Source organism: Eupeodes corollae, chromosome 2 (assembly GCF_945859685.1).
Source record: "Eupeodes corollae chromosome 2, idEupCoro1.1, whole genome shotgun sequence".
Classification (NCBI taxonomy): domain Eukaryota; kingdom Metazoa; phylum Arthropoda; class Insecta; order Diptera; family Syrphidae; genus Eupeodes; species Eupeodes corollae.
Window position 1 is genome coordinate 18,282,725 of NC_079148.1, and position 24,381 is coordinate 18,307,105.

Consider the following 24,381-nt stretch of genomic DNA (forward strand, 5'->3'; position numbering starts at 1 on the left):
ATTGTATTTTTAGGCCAATTAGAGTCAATGAATGCTAATTTAAAGCTGTTAGTTGGGATTCCAACTTTAAAATTAACATATTTCAAATCAGTTGCATCTTTCTTAGACAGTTTAAAGCATTTAACATCTCGGTCATCTAAGCACATTTTAGTAGCAACATACAGCAGCATCTTTCCCATAAGCTTGCATTTTGTTTTTGTTTTGACGACGTTTTCTCACTGTTCGCCATTCGCTATCAGAAGATGCTTGAGCATAAGCGTGCGCGACAGATGGAAAGGAAAAGCCGGTTTTGAATTGATCCTCCTTCTCCATCTCCATTGACACCCCCGCATATACATGTACCTCAACTGACATCTTCTTTAACTGCATAGAAGATGATTTAGAATTCGAACATGATGCAATTATATTTTTTTGAACTTCACATCCAACGCCCCTCTTCTCCTTACCCAAAATCATCTTCACAGCCTGTTGCTTGAAGGTTATTTATTGGCACAACAACAATATCAAGCAACTTTTTTAAATCAGCATGCAAGGCATCAAAAGAACTCATTTTATTAGCAACAACTACCACAACAGATGATAACTGATCAAATTTATGGAACAGCTCACTCATGGACAATTTGAACTTAGCACACTGAGGGCAGCGAAAAACAATGTTTGAACTCTCATCAAGTACATGATTTAGACAATTAAGTTAGCGCATAGTTTATGAAAAAAATGTCCGCAAAAAAATCCACAACTAACATAATCATCGTTTATAAAGTTTTTGCGAGAGAAACACTTTGTTTTTGTCTGATTGCCCATTATTAAAACAATATAGAAAGAAATATAAGCACAACCGCACTCTTCAAGCTCTCAGCATTTACCTTGAACTCATTTGAACTTAAAAAGGCTGCAATTATTTATTCTAATCCATACATTTTGCACACCAATTACCAAATCAACCAATCAAAATTTTAAATGTCTTTATTGAAATTTAACTTTTGAATTCAAAGGTTCTAAGTGAATGCAAAGCATGCATACAATCTCAAATAAAGTATTTTTCAAAACCATGAAAGCATTAAGTTCAAGAACGTCAAATGAAATCCTTAAAACTTATTAGAAGCTCCATAAATTATTGAAGATACAAAAATTAACTAAGCAAGATTCGAATTCATGACGAACGGGATGAGAGAAATCCATTGACTTTTATTAATATTATGTATGTTGAAACCTCTTACTCAAAAATCCTGTGTTTTTCATTCTTTTTTTTTTTCGTTGGTGTCTTGTCTGTTTTAATGCCACTTCCAAGATTGGGAAGGTCTACAAGGTCCCAATATTCTGTGAAACTAGCGCCATTTTAAGCGCTTATGATGTTATTGTCTTAGTTTTTGCAAAAGCTCGAACGAAATCCCGCATTTATTTTGGATTTTCTTAGAACCTTCTTGTACTTGGAAAGTGGAATAATTTTGCCAATCCTCAGATCCTTAGCTTTATTTAAATTTTCTTACTTTACAACTTAATTTTAAAAAGTCTTGAACCCACCATGGGAAATCTTCTTGTAGCTTTTTAGATTAAAATGGTTAGTTGTTATAAAGGCTTATGATTTTTTGGAAAATAAGTTCTACGAACTCATTAACTTATGCACTTTACATCTTGCCCGTGAATTCGGCTTAAAGCTGCAGGACCCCTCCATTCCTGACAACATTACACCCACACAGGAATTATTGAGAGGCTTAAGTCACTAGGCCCTAATTCTGAACGGACCGTTGCGCTACATAATTTATTTTATTTTTTAAACTCATTAACAGTAAGTTCTTGTTCGAGTCTGCTATTTTTTGTGTTGTTTGGCCAAAATACTGTGCGAGGTTCTTTATAGTTTCTAGGTTGTGTCTTAGAGTTTCTTTCAGATTCATTCATGGTATGGTGTGATTTCTGTTTTTTTGTGAGTGTCTCAAATTTGTTGATCGATTTGGCGAGTTTAAAATTCACAGCAAGGAGCTGTGGGTACCAAAAATCTATTTAGTTTACCTAATCATTTTCACAAAGAAGGTTTTAGGTTAAATTGACAACTACCCTAACCAACTAAAAAGAAATGACAAACAAACAACGACTCTCAAATTGATGGCAAGGGATCAATCTACTTCCTCCGTCGATAAACGCCTACCCAATCCTCATAAGTAGGCATTGGACGTACCGAGATGCTTCACCTTGAGCTATTTAACTGCGATTGACAGAAAATCGAATGTAATAAGGCCTGCTTTTGACTTATGTATCTCATTCAGCAATTTTTACCAAACTTGTTTCTTGTTTTTAACATCCGACCTAGCTGAGTGTGGTACTTGGTGAATCAACAAAAATGGATTCTAACAAACTTTCCTTTTACTTTTCCAGCCCCTTTTGATAGTCTCCAACGACCAAGACCCTTGGCTCTACAACAAAAACAAATCATAGATTTAGTATCAAATTTCTAGAACAAATTTAATGACATTTTTTCTATTTTCATTTAACAATTCAATCCTTTCGAACTTTTTCAGCCTTTGGATCATCTGGCCTCATAATAACCCATCCAATTTTGTATCTTTTGTTATCTCCATCATTGCGATAATAGTTGGCAATACCGATTCCCGAAAGACCAAGTCCAATGATAGCCAAAACTGAACCGAATACAATGTCGGGTAATTCGACCCAACCACGTTTAATTAGGCCAGTGATTCCTTGACGAACTGGTGGTGCTGACATTTTTGTTTTTAATGTTGTTTCTGTTTAAATGAGTAGAAGAAATATTCGTAAGGAATTTTTTAAGAAAATTATTTAAAAATTTACCATAAACCCCTATGAAAGTTACACAACACACGAAATTTGACAAAAGTTAGAAATGTCAAATTTGACAAATGTCACTTTTTCAAATCTTAATTGAAGTTTTACATGAGTCAAAAAATAGGCTCTAGTAAATGCTGTGTTGCGTTCTTTAACTTGGTAGCTTTGGTATCTAAAATTGTAAGATTAAGTGTTGAGGTAAGGGTACTACTACACACAATCAATTTATGAAATTCGTAGTTATAAGAAAGTCGCAGTTGTTTTAAATCTATCACAATTCCGATTAAAGAACGTACAAACAGAAGAATTAAGAAAATTCACAACCTGGCGGTTTTCTATTCGTATTTCATATTAAGGTCAGTGCAATGAGATATATTCCGCTTTGTAGGAAGTCAAAGGGTCACTCATTTCGAGGTTTCAAGTAAGTAGTGCTGGGATTTGAAACTAGTCTAACTCAGATGTTATAATAACAGTTGAATGTGTTTCATGTACCATGATTGACCGCTTAACAGACGGACAATGCTTTACAACTAATTAAAATGTCCTTTATACAAAGAGAATTAAATTAAATATATATTTCCAAGACGGCCATTTGGAGGATGTTGTCTAGTGTCTAAACCTTATAGTTAAATAAAGTTTTCATCGAAATTTGTCGTTGCAAAAATAGTAATGTTTTCTTTGACTATTTTTTTTTAATTTCGTTACGATTAACTTTGTGAAATATGTACTTTTCAAAGTTTATTAGACTAAGCATCTTTTTCCTTAAAAAATTTATGAGATGAATTCATCAATTCTATAGAAGGAAAATGTTCTTACAAATTTTGACAATTCGTTCGCGTTCGCAACAAGATCATTACCAATTCACATATTTTCAGCTGTATGTCCTTAATACCTATAGGCTTTTCTAAATCCAGTAGCGGCCATTTTGTTTTAATGGCATCTGTCAAATCTTATGTTCATTTTTCAGTTGCTTATGCCAAATCATGATGGCAAGTTACATGATGGAACATCACGTTCAAATGATAGTAATAATCGTTTGAAAAAGGATCCCAATTTTGGCCGAATAATCATCTTTGGGGACGAGGCGTATTTTTGAATGAATGGTTAACAAGCAAAATTATCGTATATGGGACAACACCAACCAACGCGAGGTTCACCAGACGAAAGACGTACTGCCGGTCATTAAGAAGCTTTCGATCTTCAAGATATTTCTTGGACTGATAATTATTCAACGTCTCCTTTACCTTGGAAAGAAGGGACGTAAGTGCAATCGGTCGATAATTAGAGAGTGAGGAAGAATTGCCTTTTTTGGGAATGGGCTGGCCAAATGCAGTTTTATATTCTCTCGGAACGAGACCAGGTTTAGTAGGACAGATGAAAAAGCTTACGCAGTGGTTTTGCCAGTGTTGAAGAATGACGAATATGGGCGCTGCAGGCCTTCCTGGCTTGTTTTAACTTTTTCCGGCTTTTCTTAGTACGGTTGGCTTTATAGCAACGGAACTTCTTTGGCTTTACTAACCTCTTTACAGCTCGCATTAAACCATGCGTTTTCCCTCGTTCTGATACTTTTAACCTTGTTCGGGATAAAAGTTCTCAGGAGAATTATTCTTGTGATCATATTAGCTCTGGCGTCAACATCACTATCGAGGAAGCATAGTGACCAGTTAAAGATCCTGAAGTACTTATTGAGACCTCCCAGTTGGCTTTCTCGTATTGCCAAACGGTTTTCTTAGGAGCTCTTTCTTTCTTTAACTGGACAATTTTGACACGAGAAATTTGCTGATATAACACAATGGTCAGATGTGCCTAGAGTAGATAGAACACTAACAGTGTACTAATCAGGGTCAGAGGTAAGAAACAAGTCAAGAGTGTTTTCTGCTCCACCTTCCACGTCCGATATTCGGGTGGGCTCGTTGACAAGCTGAGTAAGGTTGTTCAGTTTAGCGAAGATTTCAGCACACACTCCATCGGGTGTTGTCTGGCCTGAATGTTGAAGCCAAAAAGAATTGTGTACATTGAAATCGCCCGTAACAACGATTTCAGTGTGACGATAGGATTAAATCAGACACAGCATATTTAAAGTCTTCACTTGATATTTGAATTTTTCTCTTGATATTTGAAGTCCTCAATTGATATTTGAAGTCCTCCCTTGATATTTAAAGTCCTCCCTTGATATTTGAAGTCCTCCCTTGATATTTAAAGTCCTCCCTTGATATTTCAAATCATTCCTTGATATTTTAAGACCTCAGTTATGTTTCAAGACCTCCCTTAACATGAAAAGGCTATCTTTGATATATCAAGAAATAACTTGTGATTTTAAGACCTCCCTTGGAATCTCTAGCCCTCCCTTGGAACCTCTAGACCTCCCTTGGAATCTGTAGACCTCCCTTAGAATCTTTGGACTTTCCTTTGAATCTCTAGACCTCCCTTGGAATCTCTAGACCTCCCTTGGAATCTCTAGACCTCCCTTGGAATCTCTAGACCTCCCTTGGAATCTCTAGACCTCCCTTGAAATCTCTAGACCTCCCTTGGAATCTCTAGACCTCCCTTGAAATCTCAAGACCTCCCTCGAAATCTCTAGACCTACCTTTGAACCTCTAGACCTCCCTTGGAATCTCTAGACCTCCCTTGAAATCTCTCGACCTCCCTTTGAAACTCAAGACCTCCCTTGGAATCTCTAGAATTCCCTTGGTATCTTCAGACCTCCCTTGAAATCTCTAGACCTCCCTTGAAATATATAGACCTCCCTTGGTATCTCTAGACCTCCCTTTGAATCTCTAGACCTCCCTTGAAATCTATAGACCTCCCTTTGAAACTCTAGACCTCCCTTGCAATCTCTAGACCTCCCTAGGAATCTCTAGACCTCCCTTGAAATCTCTAGACCTCCCTTGAAATCTCTAGACCTCCCTTGGTATCTCTAGGCCTCCCTTAAAATCTAAAGACCTCAATTAAAATCTCTAGACCTCCCTTGAAATCTCTAGACTTCCCTTGAAATCTCTAGACCTCCCTTGAAATCTCTAGACCTCCCTTGGTATCTCTAGACCTCCCTTAAAATCTCTAGACCTCCCTTGAAATCTCTAGACCTCCCTTTGAATCTCTAGACCTCCCTTGGTATCTCTAGACCTCCCTTGGAATCTCTAGACCTCCCATAAAATCTATAGACCTCCCTTTGAATCTCCAGACCTCCCTTCAAATCTCTAGACCTCCCTTGAAATCTCTAGACCTCCTTTGAAATCTCTAAACCTCCCTTGAAATCTATAGACCTCCCTTGAAATCTCTAGACCTCCCTTTGAATCTCTAGACCTCCCTTGAAATCTCTAGACCTCCCTTGGAATCTCTAGACCTCCCTTGGAATCTCTAGACCTCCCTTAGAATCTTTGGACTTTCCTTTGAATCTCTAGACCTCCCTTGGAATCTCTAGACCTCCCTTGGAATCTCTAGACCTCCCTTGGAATCTCTAGACCTCCCTTGGAATCTCTAGACCTCCCTTGGAATCTCTAGACCTCCCTTGGAATCTCTAGACTTCCCTTGGAATCTCTAGACCTCCCTTGGAATCTCTAGACCTCCCTTGGAATCTCTAGACCTCCCTTGGAATCTCTAGACCTCCCTTGGAATCTCTAGACCTCCCTTGGAATCTCTAGACCTCCCTTGGAATCTCTAGACCTCCCTTGGAATCTCTAGACCTCCCTTGAAATCTCTAGACCTCCCTTTGAAACTCTAGACCTCCCTTGGAATCTATAGACCTCCCTTGGAATCTCTAGACCTCCCTTGGAATCTCTAGACCTCCCTTGGTATCTCTAGGCCTCCCTTGGAATCTCTAGACCTCCCTTGGAATCTCTAGACCTCCCTTGAAATCTCTAGACCTCCCTTGAAATCTCTAGACCTCCCTTGAAATATCTAGACCTCCCTTGAAATCTCTAGACCTCCCTTGAAATCTCTAGACCTCCCTTGAAATTTCTAGACCTCCCTTTGAAACTCTAGACCCCCCTTAGAATTTCTAGACCTCCCTTGAAATCTCTAGACCTCCCTTTGAAACCCTAGACCTCCCTTGGAATCTCTAGACCTCCCTTGGTATCTCTAGACCTCCCTTGTTATCTCTAGACCTCCCTTGAAATCTCTAGACCTCCCTTGGTATCTCTAGACCTCCCTTGCAATCTCTAGACCTCCCTTGGAATCTCTAGACCTCCCTTGAAATCTCTAGACCTCCCTTGAAATCTCTGGACCTCCCTTGGAATCTCTAGACCTCCCTTGGAATCTTTAGACCTCCCTTGAAATCTCTAGACCTCCCTTGAAAATTCTAGACCTCCCTTGAAATCTCTAGACCTCCCTTGGTATCTCTAGACCTCCCTTGAAATCTCTAGACCTAACTTGGAATCTCTAGACCTCCCTTGGAATCTCTAGACCTCCCTTGGAATCTCTAAACCTCCCTTGGAATCTCTAAACCTCCCTTGGAATCTCTAGGCCTCCCTTGGAATCTCTAGACCTCCCTTGGAATCTCTAGACCTCCCTTGAAATCTCTAGACCTCCCTTGAAATATCTAGACCTCCCTTGAAATCCCTAGACCTCCCTTGAAATCTCTAGACCTCCCTTGAAATCTCTGGACCTCCCTTTGAAACTCTAGACCCCCATTGGAATTTCTAGACCTCTCTTAAAATCTCTAGACTTCCCTTTGAAACTCTAGACCTCCCTTGGAATCTCTAGACCTCCCTTGGTATCTCTAGACCTCCCTTGGTATCTCTAGACCTCCCTTGAAATCTCTAGACCTCCCTTGCAATCTCTAGACCTCCCTTGGAATCTCTAGACCTCCCTTGAAATCTTTAGACCTCCCTTGAAATATCTAGACCTCCCTTGGTATCTCTAGACCTCCCTTGAAAATTCTAGACCTCCCTTGAAATCTCTAGACCTCCCTTGGTATCTGTAGACCTCCCTTGAAATCTCTAGACCTCCCTTGAAATCTCTAGACCTCCCTTGGAATCTCTAGACCTCCCTTGGAATCTCTAGACCTCCCTTGGAATCTCTAAACCTCCCTTGGAATCTCTAAACCTCCCTTGGAATCTCTAGGCCTCCCTTGGAATTTCTAGACCTCCCTTGAAATCTCTAGACCTCCCTTTGAAACTCTAGACCTCCCTTGGATTCTCTAGACCTCCCTTGGTATCTCTAGACCTCCCTTGGTATCTCTAGACCTCCCTTGAAAATTCTAGACCTCCCTTGAAATCTCTAGACCTCCCTTGGTATCTGTAGACCCCCCTTGGAATCTCTAGACCCCCTTGAAATCTTTAGACCTCCCTTGAAATATCTAGACCTCCCTTGAAATCTCTAGACCTCCCTTGAAAATTCTAGACCTCCCTTGGAATCTCTAAACCTCCCTTGGAATCTCTAGACCTCCCTTGGAATCTCTAGACCTCCCTTGGAATCTCAAGACCTCCCTTGAAATCTCTAGACCTCCCTTGAAATCTCTAGACCTCCCTTGGAATCTCTAGACTTCCCTTGGAATCTCTAGACCTCCCTTGGAATCTCTAGACCTCCCTTGGAATCTCTAGACCTCCCTTGGAATCTCTAGACCTCCCTTGGAATCTCTAGACCTCCCTTGGAATCTCTAGACCTCCCTTGGAATCTCTAGACCTCCCTTGGAATCTCTAGACCTCCCTTGGAATCTTTAGACCTCCCTTGGAATCTCTAGACCTCCCTTGGAATCTCTAGACCTCCCTTGGAATCTCTAGACCTCCCTTGGAATCTCTAAACCTCCCTTGGAATCTCTAAACCTCCCTTGGAATCTATAGGCCTCCCTTGGAATCTCTAGACCTCCCTTGGAATCTCTAGACCTCCCTTGAAATATCTAGACCTCCCTTGAAATCTCTAGACCTCCCTTGAAATCTCTAGACCTCCCTCTGAAACTCTAGACCCTCCTTGGAATTTCTAGACCTCCCTTGAGATCTCTAGACCTCCCTTGAAATCTCTAGACCTCCCTTGAAATCTCTAGACCTCCCTTGAAATATCTAGACCTCCCTTGAAATCTCTAGACCTCCCTTGAAATCTCTAGACCTCCCTTTGAAACTCTAGACCCTCCTTGGAATTTCTAGACCTCCCTTGAGATCTCTAGACCTCCCTTTGAAACTCTAGACCTCCCTTGGAATCTCTAGACCTCCCTTGGTATCTCTAGACCTCCCTTGGTATCTCTAAACCTCCCTTGAAATCTCTAGACCTCCCTTGCAATCTCTAGACCTCCCTTGGAATCTCTAGACCTCCCTTGAAATCTTTAGACCTCCCTTGAAATATCTAGACCTCCCTTGAAATCTCTAGACCTCCCTTGAAAATTCTAGACCTCCCTTGGAATCTCTAAACCTCCCTTGGAATCTCTAGACCTCCCTTGGAATCTCTAGACCTCCCTTGGAATCTCTAGACCTCCCTTGGAATCTCTAGACCTCCCTTGGAATCTCTAGACCTCCCTTGGAATCTCTAGACCTCCCTTGGAATTTCTAGACCTCCCTTGGAATCTCTAAACCTCCCTTGGAATCTCTAAACCTCCCTTGGAATCTCTAGGCCTCATTTGGAATCTCTAGACCTCCCTTGGAATCTCTAGACCTCCCTTGGAATCTCTAGACCTCCCTTGGAATCTTTAGACCTCCCTTGGAATCTCTAGACCTCCCTTGGAATCTCTAGACCTCCCTTGGAATCTCTAGACCTCCCTTGGAATCTCTAAACCTCCCTTGGAATCTCTAAACCTCCCTTGGAATCTTTAGGCCTCCCTTGGAATCTCTAGACCTCCCTTGGAATCTCTAGACCTCCCTTGAAATATCTAGACCTCCCTTGAAATCTCTAGACCTCCCTTGAAATCTCTAGACCTCCCTTTGAAACTCTAGACCCTCCTTGGAATTTCTAGACCTCCCTTGAGATCTCTAGACCTCCCTTGAAATCTCTAGACCTCCCTTGAAATCTCTAGACCTCCCTTGAAATATCTAGACCTCCCTTGAAATCTCTAGACCTCCCTTGAAATCTCTAGACCTCCCCTTGAAACTCTAGACCCTCCTTGGAATTTCTAGACCTCCCTTGAGATCTCTAGACCTCCCTTTGAAACTCTAGACCTCCCTTGGAATCTCTAGACCTCCCTTGGTATCTCTAGACCTCCCTTGGTATCTCTAAACCTCCCTTGAAATCTCTAGACCTCCCTTGCAATCTCTAGACCTCCCTTGGAATCTCTAGACCTCTCTTGAAATCTTTAGACCTCCCTTGAAATATCTAGACCTCCCTTGAAATCTCTAGACCTCCCTTGAAAATTCTAGACCTCCCTTGGAATCTCTAAACCTCCCTTGGAATCTCTAGACCTCCCTTGGAATCTCTAGACCTCCCTTGGAATCTCTAGACCTCCCTTGAAATCTTTAGACCTCCCTTGAAATCTCTAGACCTCCCTTGGAATCTCTAGACCTCCCTTGGAATCTCTAGACTTCCCTTGGAATCTCTAGACCTCCCTTGGAATCTCTAGACCTCCCTTGGAATCTCTAGACCTCCCTTGGAATCTCTAGACCTCCCTTGGAATCTCTAGACCTCCCTTGGAATCTCTAGACCTCCCTTGGAATCTCTAGACCTCCCTTGGAATCTCTAAACCTCCCTTGGAATCTCTAAACCTCCCTTGGAATCTCTAGGCCTCCCTTGGAATCTCTAGACCTCCCTTGGAATTTCTAGACCTCCCTTGGAATCTCTAGACCTCCCTTGAAATCTCTAGACCTCCCTTGAAATCTCTAGACCTCCCTTGAAATATCTAGACCTCCCTTGAAATCTCTAGACCTATCTTGAAATCTCTAGACCTCCCTTTGAAACTCTAGACCCTCCTTGGAATTTCTAGACCTCCCTTGAGATCTCTAGACCTCCCTTTGAAACTCTAGACCTCCCTTGGAATCTCTAGACCTCCCTTGGTATCTCTAGACCTCCCTTGGTATCTCTAAACCTCCCTTGAAATCTCTAGACCTCCCTTGCAATCTCTAGACCTCCCTTGGAATCTCTAGACCTCCCTTGGAATCTCTAGACCTCCCTTAGAATCTCTAGACCTCCCTTGGAATCTCTAGACCTCCCTTGGAATCTCTAGACCTCCCTTGGAATCTCTAGACCTCCCTTGGAATCTCTAGACCTCCCTTGGAATCTCTAGACCTCCCTTGGAATCTCTAGACCTCCCTTGGAATCTCTAGACCTCCCTTGGAATCTCTAGACCTCCCTTGGAATCTCTAGACCTCCCTTGGAATCTCTAGACCTCCCTTGGAATCTCTAGACCTCCCTTGGAATCTCTAGACCTCCCTTGGAATCTCTAGACCTCCCTTGGAATCTCTAGACCTCCCTTGGAATCTCTAGACCTCCCTTGGAATCTCTAGACCTCCCTTGAAATCTCTAGACCTCCCTTTGAAACTCTAGACCCTCCTTGGAATTTCTAGACCTCCCTTGAGATCTCTAGACCTCCCTTTGAAACTCTAGACCTCCCTTGGAATCTCTAGACCTCCCTTGGAATCTCTAGACCTCCCTTGGAATCTCTAGACCTCCCTTGGAATCTCTAGACCTCCCTTGGAATCTCTAGACCTCCCTTGGAATCTCTAGACCTCCCTTGGAATCTCTAGACCTCCCTTGGAATCTCTAGACCTCCCTTGGAATCTCTAGACCTCCCTTGGAATCTCTAGACCTCCCTTGGAATCTCTAGACCTCCCTTGGAATCTCTAGACCTCCCTTGGAATCTCTAGACCTCCCTTGAAATCTCTAGACCTCCCTTTGAAACTCTAGACCCTCCTTGGAATTTCTAGACCTCCCTTGAGATCTCTAGACCTCCCTTTGAAACTCTAGACCTCCCTTGGAATCTCTAGACCTCCCTTGGTATCTCTAGACCTCCCTTGGTATCTCTTAACCTCCCTTGAAATCTCTAGACCTCCCTTGCAATCTCTAGACCTCCCTTGGAATCTCTAGACCTCCCTTAGAATCTCTAGACCTCCCTTGGAATCTCTAGACCTCCCTTGGAATCTCTAGACCTCCCTTGGAATCTCTAGACCTCCCTTGGAATCTCTAGACCTCCCTTGGAATCTCTAGACCTCCCTTGGAATCTCTAGACCTCCCTTGGAATCTCTAGACCTCCCTTGGAATCTCTAGACCTCCCTTGGAATCTCTAGACCTCCCTTGGAATCTCTAGACCTCCCTTGGAATCTCTAGACCTCTCTTGAAATCTCTAGACCTCCCTTGAAATCTCTAGAACTCCCTTTGAAACTCTAGACCCCCCTTTGAAACTCTAGACCTCCCTTGGAATCTCTAGACCTCCCTTGGAATCTCTAGACCTCCCTTGGAATCTCTAGACCTCCCTTGGAATCTCTAGACCTCCCTTGGAATCTCTAGACCTCCCTTGGAATCTCTAGACCTCCCTTGGAATCTCTAGACCTCCCTTGGAATCTCTAGACCTCCCTTGGAATCTCTAGACCTCCCTTGGAATCTCTAGACCTCCCTTGGAATCTCTAGACCTCCCTTGGAATCTCTAGACCTCCCTTGGAATCTCTAGACCTCCCTTGGAATCTCTAGACCTCCCTTGGAATCTCTAGACCTCCCTTGGAATCTCTAGACCTCCCTTGGAATCTCTAGACCTCCCTTGGAATCTCTAGACCTCCCTTGGAATCTCTAGATCTCCCTTGGAATCTCTAGACCTCCCTTGGAATCTCTAGACCTCCCTTGGAATCTCTAGACCTCCCTTGGAATCTCTAGACCTCCCTTGGAATCTCTAGACCTCCCTTGGAATCTCTAGACCTCCCTTGGAATCTCTAGACCTCCCTTGGAATCTCTAGACCTCCCTTGGAATCTCTAGACCTCCCTTGGAATCTCTAGACCTCCCTTGGAATCTCTAGACCTCCCTTGGAATCTCTAGACCTCCCTTGGAATCTCTAGACATCCCTTGGAATCTCTAGACCTCCCTTGGAATCTCTAGACCTCCCTTGGAATCTCTAGACCTCCCTTGGAATCTCTAGACCTCCCTTGGAATCTCTAGACCTCCCTTGGAATCTCTAGACCTCCCTTGGAATCTCTAGACCTCCCTTGGAATCTCTAGACCTCCCTTGGAATCTCTAGACCTCCCTTGGAATCTCTAGACCTCCCTTGGAATCTCTAGACCTCCCTTGGAATCTCTAGACCTCCCTTGGAATCTCTAGACCTCCCTTGGAATCTCTAGACCTCCCTTGGAATCTCTAGACCTCCCTTGGAATCTCTAGACCTCCCTTGGAATCTCTAGACCTCCCTTGGAATCTCTAGACCTCCCTTGAAATCTCTAGACCTCCCTTTGAAACTCTAGACCTCCCTTTGAAACTCTAGACCCCCCTTTGAAACTCTAGACCTCCCTTGGAATCTCTAGACCTCCCTTGGAATCTCTAGACCTCCCTTGAAATCTCTAGACCTCCCTTTGAAACTCTAGACCTCCCTTTGAAACTCTAGACCCCCCTTTGAAACTCTAGACCTCCCTTGGAATCTCTAGACCTCCCTTGGAATCTCTAGACCTCCCTTGGAATCTCTAGACCTCCCTTGGAATCTCTAGACCTCCCTTGGAATCTCTAGACCTCCCTTGAAATCTCTAGACCTCCCTTTGAAACTCTAGACCTCCCTTTGAAACTCTAGACCCCCCTTTGAAACTCTAGACCTCCCTTGGAATCTCTAGACCTCCCTTGGAATCTCTAGACCTCCCTTGAAATCTCTAGACCTCCCTTGGAATCTCTAGACCTCCCTTGGAATCTCTAGACCTCCCTTGGAATCTCTAGACCTCCCTTGGAATCTCTAGACCTCCCTTGGAATCTCTAGACCTCCCTTGGAATCTCTAGACCTCCCTTGGAATCTCTAGACCTCCCTTGGAATCTCTAGACCTCCCTTGAAATCTCTAGACCTCCCTTTGAAACTCTAGACCTCCCTTTGAAACTCTAGACCCCCCTTTGAAACTCTAGACCTCCCTTGGAATCTCTAGACCTCCCTTGGAATCTCTAGACCTCCCTTGAAATCTCTAGACCTCCCTTTGAAACTCTAGACCTCCCTTTGAAACTCTAGACCCCCCTTTGAAACTCTAGACCTCCCTTGGAATCTCTAGACCTCCCTTGGAATCTCTAGACCTCCCTTGGAATCTCTAGACCTCCCTTGGAATCTCTAGACCTCCCTTGGAATCTCTAGACCTCCCTTGGAATCTCTAGACCTCCCTTGGAATCTCTAGACCTCCCTTGGAATCTCTAGACCTCCCTTGGAATCTCTAGACCTCCCTTGGAATCTCTAGACCTCCCTTGAAATCTCTAGACCTCCCTTGGAATCTCTAGACCTCCCTTGGAATCCCTAGACCTCATTAGATATTTGAAGACCTTTCAACTAAGATTACCATCGCTACTTATCCGAATTGTAGACAAATATATTCATCAGTCCACTTATATCTTGCGTCGTTTAAATAAAACAACATTTAAAAATTAGTTGTAAATGTAACATCGTTTCTTATTTTTCTTTTATTTCGCATGTTGTGTTTCATATTTTGGTGAGTAATAAAATAATTCTACCATTTTGTTTTTTAGTATAAAATGTATAGTGAGTTCGTTCGTATGTTTTCGCGCGAACATAAATAAAATCCGTCTGTCTTTCTTTTCTACCACAAACAATATAAAACAGCGTTCCAATTGGAATATAATAAATGCATAGTACAAAAATGAAGAACGAAAAACTAGAAAAATGTGTGTTAACTAGGCGCGTTAGTATTAATTTATTAATATTAAGTAAAAATGTTTAACAATATCCACGATCGGGAACACGTCTGCGAGGAGCGCATCTGATGATGTTGTCCACTCGCAGGATCATTTCAGCAGCTTCGGCAGCGGACAAAAGAACCTGTCGTTTGACGGCAAACGATTCTGTGATGCCCAACTCCTTCATATCGGCGATCTTGCCCTTCTCCATGTCCAGACCGGCTGTGTGGTTGCCTTGAGCGTGCGCTGCACGCAACTCGGACAACAATTGAGCAGAATCGTAACCAGCGTTGTCAGCGATAGCGGTAGGTAGAGAAAGGAGTGCCCCTAAGAAAAAAAAAAAAGACAAAATAAATAAAAGAAAAACAACAAGACCAAAAAATCCTCTTACTTGCAAATGCTTCCATTGCGATAGCTTCCTTGCCAGCGGTTTCAGCGGCTTTCTTGAATACTGCATTGGCCATTAGCGCCTCGGAAGCACCACCTCCGTGCACAATTCTTGACTCCTTGACGGTAGCGGCCAACACACACAGAGCGTCGTGCAAGGAACGGTCAGCTTCATCAATGATCTGCTGAGTAGCACCACGAATCACAATAGTACACGCCTCTCCGAGTTTGACTCCACTGAAGCGCAGCAGTGTGTCTTCTCCAATCATCACCTGCTCGATCAAATCACATTCACCCAACTTCACCAATGAGGGTTGGTCGAAAGTCGAAACGATCTCTCCACCAGTCACCAAGGCCAAACGCTCGATTCCATCGAAATCAGCGTGTTCGATGGCCATGACTCCGGCATCGGCGAACAGCTGCTCTGGGTAGTTGTAGATTAGTTGACGGTTGATGAAGACGTTGCACTTGTGGGTGAGGATCTTGTTAACCTTGTCGCGCATCTTCTCCTTCTCAGCTAGCTCCAAGTCGGCGATCTTCGCCAACGAGTCGACCTTGATTGAGCTTCCAAATACCTTGATTTTGTCAGTGTCCATGGGGGTGTTGGCAATGAGGATCTTGGCATTTTCTACCTATGAATTTTTTTGTAGAACTTTATGTCAATTTTTATTAAAAACTATCTTCAAATAAATGCCGTTAAATGTAAAGTAAAAAAGTCAATATTTATTTATTTTTTTAACTGTTGTATTACTCTTTACAAAACTCGTCAAAATGGCTGTGATATGAGTTTCAAAACCACATAATTCACAACCGTTTTGACGCGTTTCGTAAAAGGTTCTAGGTTCGTGTGCTGGAACTGGAATATAAATGAATTAAACTGCCTTCGCCTCCTTGAACTTCAAACAACAACGAAAAAACTCACCTTCTGTGGTTGATGTACACCGGGTTTCTTGTCCAACAGGAATCCCTCGTCCAAGAAAGAGTCCTCCAGAGTACCACCAGTCTTCTTGATAATCTGAATTGCGTGTAATTCCCCTGAGCCTTTAAGCCTCAGCACAGCATCCACAGCCAACTTGGCGAAGAACTCCTTGTGCTGATGCAAAATCTTTGAGCTCAAAGTAGTACGAGCAATATTCAGGAGATCCTCCTTGAATTTCTCATTGTCAGCTGAATTGTCCAACGAGACATTTGTCAGTGCTTCGCGGGCAACTTTGGTGGCAATGCGCCATCCAGCGATAATGATCTGCGGGTGGAGTTTTTGTTCAACCAATTTCTCAGCCTCGCGAATGAGTTCGGCTGCAAAGACTGTCACAGATGTGGTACCATCACCGACTTCTTGATCTTGTACCCTGGACATGTCGACCAAAATCTTGGCAGCGGCATTATCAACACCGACAGCCCTCAGGATGGTCGCACCATCATTGGTCACCTCGACTTGTCCGGCATTGCGGCCGTGCGAGACGAGAATTTTGTCCATACCCTTTGGTCCGAGGGTACTCTTGACCAAATCGCCAATAGCTATCGCTCCAATGAACGAGGATAACCTCGCCATTTCGGCCTTTTCCTCCTGTGCATCATTTTTAAGCATGCGGACGGGATTGAGTGACATCTCCTGCAAAATAATAAAAAGAATAACATTTAAAAATAACCTTAACATTCTTTTATGCTTAATTTCTAACTTTTAAATATGTTGGAAGAAATTGTAAAGAGACTTGGGAAAAAAAATGCGGAGAATTGCTTTTTTTTAAAGCGTGGGACAAAGAAAGATGAAAAATGAGTCTTCTTGCATTGTAGGCACTCTCCTAGACGGTACCAAAAATTGTTGTTAAAAAAGGATAAATTACAAAAAAGAGAAATTCAGAAAGAAATTTTGGGCGAATTTTTAAATCAGATGATGAAGATTCATGAAGTAATTTTTGGTTTTTCTTCAGAATCCAAGTGCTACTGAAGAGATCATGTTTACTTATACAAGAAAAAACAAAAAAGTGTGGAGAAAACGAAAATCAAACTCAGAAGCAGTGTTCCCATAACGGCATTATTAATGCTAGATCTAGCATTATAGAGAAGACAAAAGCATTATGAAATTTTAAAATAATGCTAAATGCTTTTCTGGCATTATTGTTTTTGAGTTTTGCATTCTTGAATGCCAAAATTGATTTCAAAAGATTGGTTTGATTATATCATATTGTTTGAAAAAATCTTCTTTTTTTGAAATTACAAGCCGTTCATACGCTCAAAAAAGTCATGCATTTTTTAAAGTATAAGTTGGAGTCTCAGCAAAGCGCGAAAAACCTAAGGGTGAAGAACAGTATTAATATGAAGAACTTTGGGATAACTCGTTATTTATCTAAAGTTCTAAGATAGATAAGAAATTTATTTTTAAAAACTATAAATAAGAATGTGATAAGTCTGAATGTTTTAAAATTAAATAATTAACTATAAAATGTTCCTATACTTAAAAACATTGTGCTGTAAATACCTATTAACATAAAAAGCTTTAAGTTTTGTTGTTTTTGAATTATTTTTTTTTGTTATGTACCTACATATGTTTGTTAGGTATTTGTATGTAAAAATAAATATTATTTTGCATTTTTTTAGATGTTTGTTTTTAATCATCGATATAGACGTTTTAAAATCTAGCATTTTGTTTTTTGAGCTCCCATACGATCTAGCATTATAAAATTTGAAATCTAGCATTATGAAATTTGAGATTATGGCAACACTGCTCAGAAGATATGAAATCAGTTCGTGCAATGCCATTGGCTCTAAACCAAAAGTCTGAACTTTCAACAATTTGACGTAAAAAAATTTTTGTATGGTACTCGCCAGGAGAACTTCAACCTGGCTGGGGGCCCAATTCAAAAATAGCCCAGTCTCTAAAGGAGTATCCAGATACCTGGCGACTTCCGGATTAACTAGCCTTTTTCTACGCAAATCTTGGGACCAAGATGTATAAAAACAAAAATGAACAAAATGATGAGACCGGTATCTCTTCAGTACCGGGCGGCAGTTTGGCGTCAAAGCCTGTTGCCGAATCACCTGCCAACACAGAAAAGGAAGTAGTGGCTAACCATGGACCCTCCTCTGCTGTTGGTAGCAACTAGATAGGAAGGTAGCGATACCTAATTTCAGTAGTGGCAGGGTTGTGAAAAATGGCCCTACCACTACTAATGAGGGTACATCCAGAAATGAAAAACTCTCAAAAAGCCTATAAAGCCAAAGGCGGCAAACGGTGAAAATCCTAAAGGCCTCTGGTGCATCATAGGGGGCTGAAAAGACACCGCAGCAAACCGATAGCGTCGAATGGGTTAAAGCCTACTTGCTCCAACAAAGACCGACACCAAAACGGCCTCGGGTGCACAACACCAGCACTCCCCTCAATCCCATCATGAAACAAGCCAGTTTCAGTGACATCGCGAAGGGCTAAGTCGTGGTTGCGGTCATTGACAGGAGCGATGATGATGGCACAACATCGGCTGATCGTTGGGAGTAGATCAAGGTTAGCCTTTAAGTTGGCTTTTTAAACATTCCAAGACCACTTCCTTCCATAAGCCATGGGGGTTGGCATCAAGGCCATGTCAAATTCATGGTTTGTGGCGACCAGAGGTATTCTGACTTATTCAAGCTCGCTGTCAGCCGGTTAGGTGAGGTTTGGCCAGGTGCGAAGCTCGACGTTGTCGCTAAGGAATTCCAATCGAACCTGCTAGTATCGAGGACATTCTCGAGATGATCAGAGTTTGTAACTCGTCCCTTCCAACGCATAACTCGAAGATAGCCAAGCTAGAGGAAGTGAAGGGTCTTTATAGGAGTGCCATTGTGGTACTCAATAAAGAGTCCTTGGCTCCTCTAGCCTTAAACGAGAGCTAGAGATAAACTATGGTTTCGAATCCATTAAAATTCGAATTTACAAAAAAGATGAGATTAACGCGGTTAGCGGGCCTCCTACAACAACTGAAGGTGAACTCGCGGTTGGAGGGTGACAATGCACCCTTGTCCTCTCCAATCGCGACTGCACCCTCTACAAAAGTAATAAGACAGTCCATCCTTAATGGAGACTGAGGACGACCTTAACATGATCCTTCTGAGCGAGGACGAACTCTTGGGTCCATCCTCAGACTCAGAGGATCAGAACAAAACCGTGGTGGAGGTTGATCTGCCTAATTGTAGCCAAAATGCTGTAGTTGGTACAGATTAATCTCCAACACTCCATAAAGGCCTCGGCCTCACTTCTTCTCCGTCTGGCGAGTAACGGGGAAGACATTGTCCTGATCCAAGAGCTATGGATTGTAGGATCCGTTGTTCGAGGACTCAGGACTCCTGGATACTACACACTTTGTGTGACAGATAAATGTGAACCTAGATCTTGCATACTAGTGAAATGTATTTTTACTCCATCGTTTCAGTGACAGAGCTAGGGTGGAAACAACCAAAGGAAGTTTCTGGCTGGTATCGGCGTATCTTGGGCTTGACCACCTTGGACCTCTCCCTGGAAAAACCCTGGAGAAAGTCGTCGCTGAAGCGGAAAGGCAAAGGCCTAATTATTGGGAGCGATGCTAACGCTCTTCATACTGTATGGGGCAGTACGAATATCAACGACAGAGGTGAGTCTCTTTTTGATTATATTCTTGGTACTAACCTCTTAGTAAGTAATGTTGGTAACGAACCAACCTTCATTACTAAAACTAGACAAGAAGTCTTAGACATAACTCTTGTCTCAGATACTATACACCATATGATCTTGGACTGGAAAGTATCCAAAGAACACTCGTTCTCTGATCATAGATATATCCAGTTCAATATAAATATGGATGATAACCCGAGTCCATTGACTTTTCGAAACTATCGGAGAACTGACTGGGCTTTATACAGGAACTCATTACTGAGTTTACTAGAACTTGGACTATCTAGTCCTTCCTCTAACGCTAATGAAATTGACAACAAAGTCAATGACCTTACCTCAGCTATGAACAGATCTCTAGAATTGTCCACTTATACACATAAGAAGAAACCATAATGGTGGGCCTCAGAGCTTGACTCGCTCAGGAAAGAATGCAGGAAACCCTTCAACCGAGCCAAAACCGCAAGACTAGCCTCTCACTGGGTCTCTTACAAAGAATCCCTAAGAATTTACAAGAAGGCACTAAGGAAATCTAAGCGATCTTCTTTGCGATACTTCTGTGGCACGATAGAATAAACTTCTGAAGCCTTAAGGTTACGGAAAATTCTTTCAACGAATCCAGCGATGCCAAGCTGCTTGAAAAATGCAGACGGCTCCTGCACAAATTCACGTAATGATTCGCTGAACTTACTATTGGATACTCATTTTCCTGGTAGTTCTCTTACCGAATTGCAACAGTTATATACGTTCAAGTCCAAATACAACATATCCAATAGGTCTGATCTCAAGAGATAAGCTACAATGGGCTCTCTTTAGTAGGCACCATATAATACTCCCTCCATCATAAAGATTTAACTATGGTTGCTTTCCTTGACATCGAAGGTGCCTTTAACAAGGTGGACACATCTGCAATCACATCTCTAAATATAGAGTTCGCTTCGGGAGTTAATTCATTTAATGCTGACTAGCAGAGTAATTAACTCAAAACTGGGCAACTGTTCTAGTAGACGATTCGTTAGTAGAGGGGCACCGTAAGGTGGTGTTTTATCCCCTCTCCTCTGGAACCTAGTGATGAATGAAATCCTAACTAGTCTCGATGCGGAGTGTTTCAGAGTGATAGCCTATGCAGACGACGTTGCTATAGCAGTTTCAGGAAAAGATCTTAACACCCTAAAAGAACTCTTACAAAATCCCTTGGACAAACTAATACTTTGGGCTGATCGGTGTGGACTGGGATTTTGTCTTATTTTCGTCTTATTTTATATTAAAGGAATCCAATTAAAATTCTCAAACGAGGCTAAATACCTGGGGCCTGTTTTAGATAAAAAACTAAATTAAAAAGCTTCGTCGAGTGGACTAACAACATTGGCCACTCCATAATTCGAATCAATTCCAAAGCACACAGACTACACCATCCCCCAATTGTAATTCGAGAGAAACTTCTAGATTTCTATAACTTCCAGATCTTTCTTGGAGGATAGGGCATTCCTGGAAGACGAGTCAATCCATTTTTACACAGATGTTTCAAAAACAAAAGAAAGGGTTGGTGGTGTGTACTCCGAATCTCTCATTCCGCCTTCCCAATCATTGTAGCGTGTTCCAGGCGGAACTTTTGGCGATAAAACAAGTCTTGTCCTGGCTTAAAGAAAACGTGATATCAAGATCTAATATCCGTATTTTCTCAGATAGTCAGGCCGCTATCAATTCTCTAGACTCTGTCCCTACAAAATCTATAACAGTCCATAACTGTCGATCATCTTTAATGGAGATGGCACAACAGTTTTATCTTCAACTTAGCTAGGTGCCGGGCCATAAACATTCCAGGTAACTGTAAGGCAGATGAACTCGCCAGGAATGTTAGAGTGCAGCCCATCCTACCACGTTTGACAAGTACTGGCATACCAATCGCTACTTGTAAACTGTTGCTAATGCAAGACGCTGTGAGGTGGGCAGGCACCAGGTGGAACAACATCACCACGTGTCAAGTCACAAAAAACATCTGACCAACACTGGATATAAAACGTTCAAGGTGCTTGCTCTCTCTAAGCAGATCGCATATAAGCTCGATAATAGGTGTCAGAATGTGATAGGAAAGCACGCCACGCGACTAAGCATATTATCAAATGACTTACAGGAGCTTTATGGACGAGGAAGAGGAGGAAACAGTTCTTCATCTTCTCTGTACATTAATTACCTAGGAGAATTCTAATTTAACGATCTAAATCATATCAACCTCTCACGTTTAGTAAGGAACTCAAACTGGTTCTATTTAGCTTCGGAGAAAACCTCAAGATTCATGTGGTATCACAATGGTCCATTAAACTGGCGTAAGTGTGTCCGTTTCCATGTTGGACAGCCATTTCAACCTAAGTGTAGCGGTAAAGTCGAAAAATTGTACACTAGATCCTTATATTTATGATAAAAAGTAGCAGCAAATTTACTTCCAAAGCGTTTTACACCATCTCTACGCGAAGACGTTCTTATATTTAAAATTTACTCCAGCATAAACATTTTTAGAGATAAGATGAAAATCAGCACCCAAAAGAATTTTGTTTTTATTTTTTAAAATAGAAAATTCGAAATGCCTGTCTACACAACTCAATTTAAAGGCGTTAAAATTCAATTACCTGCAAGCAAAGGGATGAACGTAAAAAACTACACATTTTAAAATGTTTTCAAAATTTTAAATTCTTAAGATAGATGAATAAAAAAGTGTATCGCGAAATTAATAAAAGAAAGCTTCTATCTTTAATTTCTACTAACAGAGCAAATATCTACCACATGGAAATCTCAAGCCAAATATAAAATCTTCATAATCATTGCAGTATTAATAAAAGCTTTCTGTTAGTTTTTCCTTTTTGAAAAAAGAAAAGAAATTTAATCAAAACTTAACAAGGGATCAAAAATCACAAGATATTCGAAAAAGGCGAATTAAAAACGATTTCCAAAAACAAAATTGGAAAGAAGCAGTCTGTACCCACATGAAGAAAAAAAATGTTGGATTTAGGCTTCTATTACTCATAAAATAAATTAAAGACTCAAAAAAACCATCTGCCTACCAAAACTATGACTCAATTTCTTAAGAAAATTGAAGGTTAACCTTCACCGTAGTGTTAACTATCATTTTTTAACAAACCCAAACTAAAACCAATAATTTTATCATATGAATTAAAAGAAGCATAGGCAAGCAGCAGTAGAAGCGTAGCGTTTGGGTTTTAATTTGTCTCCTTTTTACAAAATGGACGTTTGGCATCGTTCCAAACAAAATGCTTGGGCTAGAGTGGTTAAACAATGAATTTTATTTAACAAACAAAATTATGTATTTTTCGACGTTTAAAAAACTCTTCGTCCGTGTGGTAGAAATTAGGATTGGACATTAAATTCTTATTCACAAGAGAGAGCATTAAATTTGTGTATCTGTTTAATTTAAAATTGTAGAAAGAAAAAAGAGAAAAACTAGGGAAGGGGAATTTTCTTTGGAAATCGCGACCAAACGACAGACCACGACCATCTGGGCAAATATAAACTCAACTTTACCTAAATTTGCTTGAAAAATGCATCAATTGTTTAAATTGTGACTTAAAATAAGTTCAAGTTCAATAAAATGTAAATTTTATTGAATTTTTCATTAAAAAAATTTCAAACACTTTTTTGAACTTGGGCGTGGGGTGCATCGCATTTGCTTCGCTTCGCATCTGCCGTACCGTACGTAAAAAACCTAACCTCACATTTGAGATGATTCACGCTTTCAAGAGCATTGAACTACTTTTCTTCTAGAATATTCCCCCGTTAATCCTCAAAAAACGGTAAAATGTTAAGTGAAAACTGAGTTTTCCGTTGCGATTAAAATAAATTAACAGTTAATACAATTTGAGGAAATAATTTAATTACGACGCAGAAGAATCGAGAAATTTTCTCACGTGCAAAGACACATTTTTATTCTTTAGTTCTCTCTCCCCTTTCCTAAAAATGTGTGGAAATTGGTTATCGTATTGGTCGGTGAGCTTGTGCTGTATGCTGTATGCCTGCTGGGCCTCCTTGCCTTGTGCAGAAGACACCCGGCGTAATTAACTGTTGATATTTGGCACAATAAATTAACTTATCTATGATGTTTTGTTTTAAATTAAATTAACAATTGAAAATACACATAATTATAAAAGTTTTTTAATAGAAATTTAATATATTTTACCATTTTTTGTTGAATTTTTCGCCTTTACGATCACAGCACAAGGAAAACACCCGAACGAAAAACTGAAAATGGCGGTGATGATGGGCCTTTGACAATCGATAAACTAGATTTTGGTTGGATACATGCTGAACAGTGTTGACAACATTTAGATATGTAAGAATGCCGATAAAATGCGCATGTATGATAATGTAGTGCAAGCAGGGATGGTTTGAGGATTTTAGAAATTTCACAATATTGCGTTATTTTTTTCGATGGGATATAAACCGAATGATGTTTATATTTTAATAATTCGTATTATCGACGGCGTTGAGTAATTTCGACTTTATAACGCCTTTAATACTAAAAAACTTATTTCTGAAGAAAAAAACTAGATTATTAGAGGTAGATTAAGACTTAACTGGTTTCTAGGAAGTAAAAAGTCTGTTTTTTTTTTTTATCTAAATGTCATTTAAAAAAAGAGTGCGATTAAAATGTTATCACCATTAAATGACTTTACGGGCAGAGTGAGGAAGGCTATAGTATGAGTTCATTTTTAAACAACAATTTGAGATCTTGATTTCTATGTGGGTTAGTTTTAGAACATCAAAAATGTAAAAATATTGCGAGAAGTATTTGAAATAGGTGTTAAGTGACGAAAAGTAATAAAATTAAAGATAGTTTTCTAATCCACATAT

At 41.1% G+C, this 24,381-nt stretch overlaps 2 protein-coding genes across 3 annotated transcripts in view; both read right to left on the reverse strand.

Moving 5' to 3' along the window:
- The window catches only part of LOC129945477 (T-complex protein 1 subunit beta), a 48,333-nt gene extending 24,468 nt beyond the window's left edge, over window positions 1-23,865 (reverse strand). Inside the window, exons 1-4 of one of the 2 annotated variants that reach the window (XM_056055258.1) lie at window positions 23,708-23,865; window positions 15,823-16,512; window positions 14,905-15,532; window positions 14,545-14,840 (exon numbers count right to left, since the gene is read on the reverse strand). In XM_056055258.1, coding sequence (XP_055911233.1) covers window positions 14,554-14,840; window positions 14,905-15,532; window positions 15,823-16,512; window positions 23,708-23,710 — 1,608 coding nt within the window. In that variant the 5' untranslated portion in view covers window positions 23,711-23,865 and the 3' untranslated portion in view covers window positions 14,545-14,553. Of the gene's footprint in view, window positions 1-14,541; window positions 14,841-14,904; window positions 15,533-15,822; window positions 16,513-23,707 lie in introns of those variants that run through there. The other variant, XM_056055257.1, reaches the window with a different exon arrangement.
- Window positions 2,435-2,919, reverse strand: LOC129945478 (uncharacterized). Its single transcript, XM_056055259.1, has 2 exons — window positions 2,806-2,919; window positions 2,435-2,741 (listed from the first exon to the last, which is right to left on the reverse strand). The coding sequence occupies exon 2, from the start codon at window positions 2,719-2,721 to the stop codon at window positions 2,494-2,496; it is 228 nt and encodes a 75-aa protein (XP_055911234.1). The 5' UTR covers window positions 2,722-2,741; window positions 2,806-2,919; the 3' UTR covers window positions 2,435-2,493.
- Window positions 23,866-24,381: the final 516 nt, after the last annotated feature.

Bases quoted from the DNA above. Each gene is read 5' to 3' on its own strand.
- LOC129945478 (XM_056055259.1), bottom strand. From the start codon at position 2,721: ATGTCAGCACCACCAGTTCGTCAAGGAATCACTGGCCTAATTAAACGT.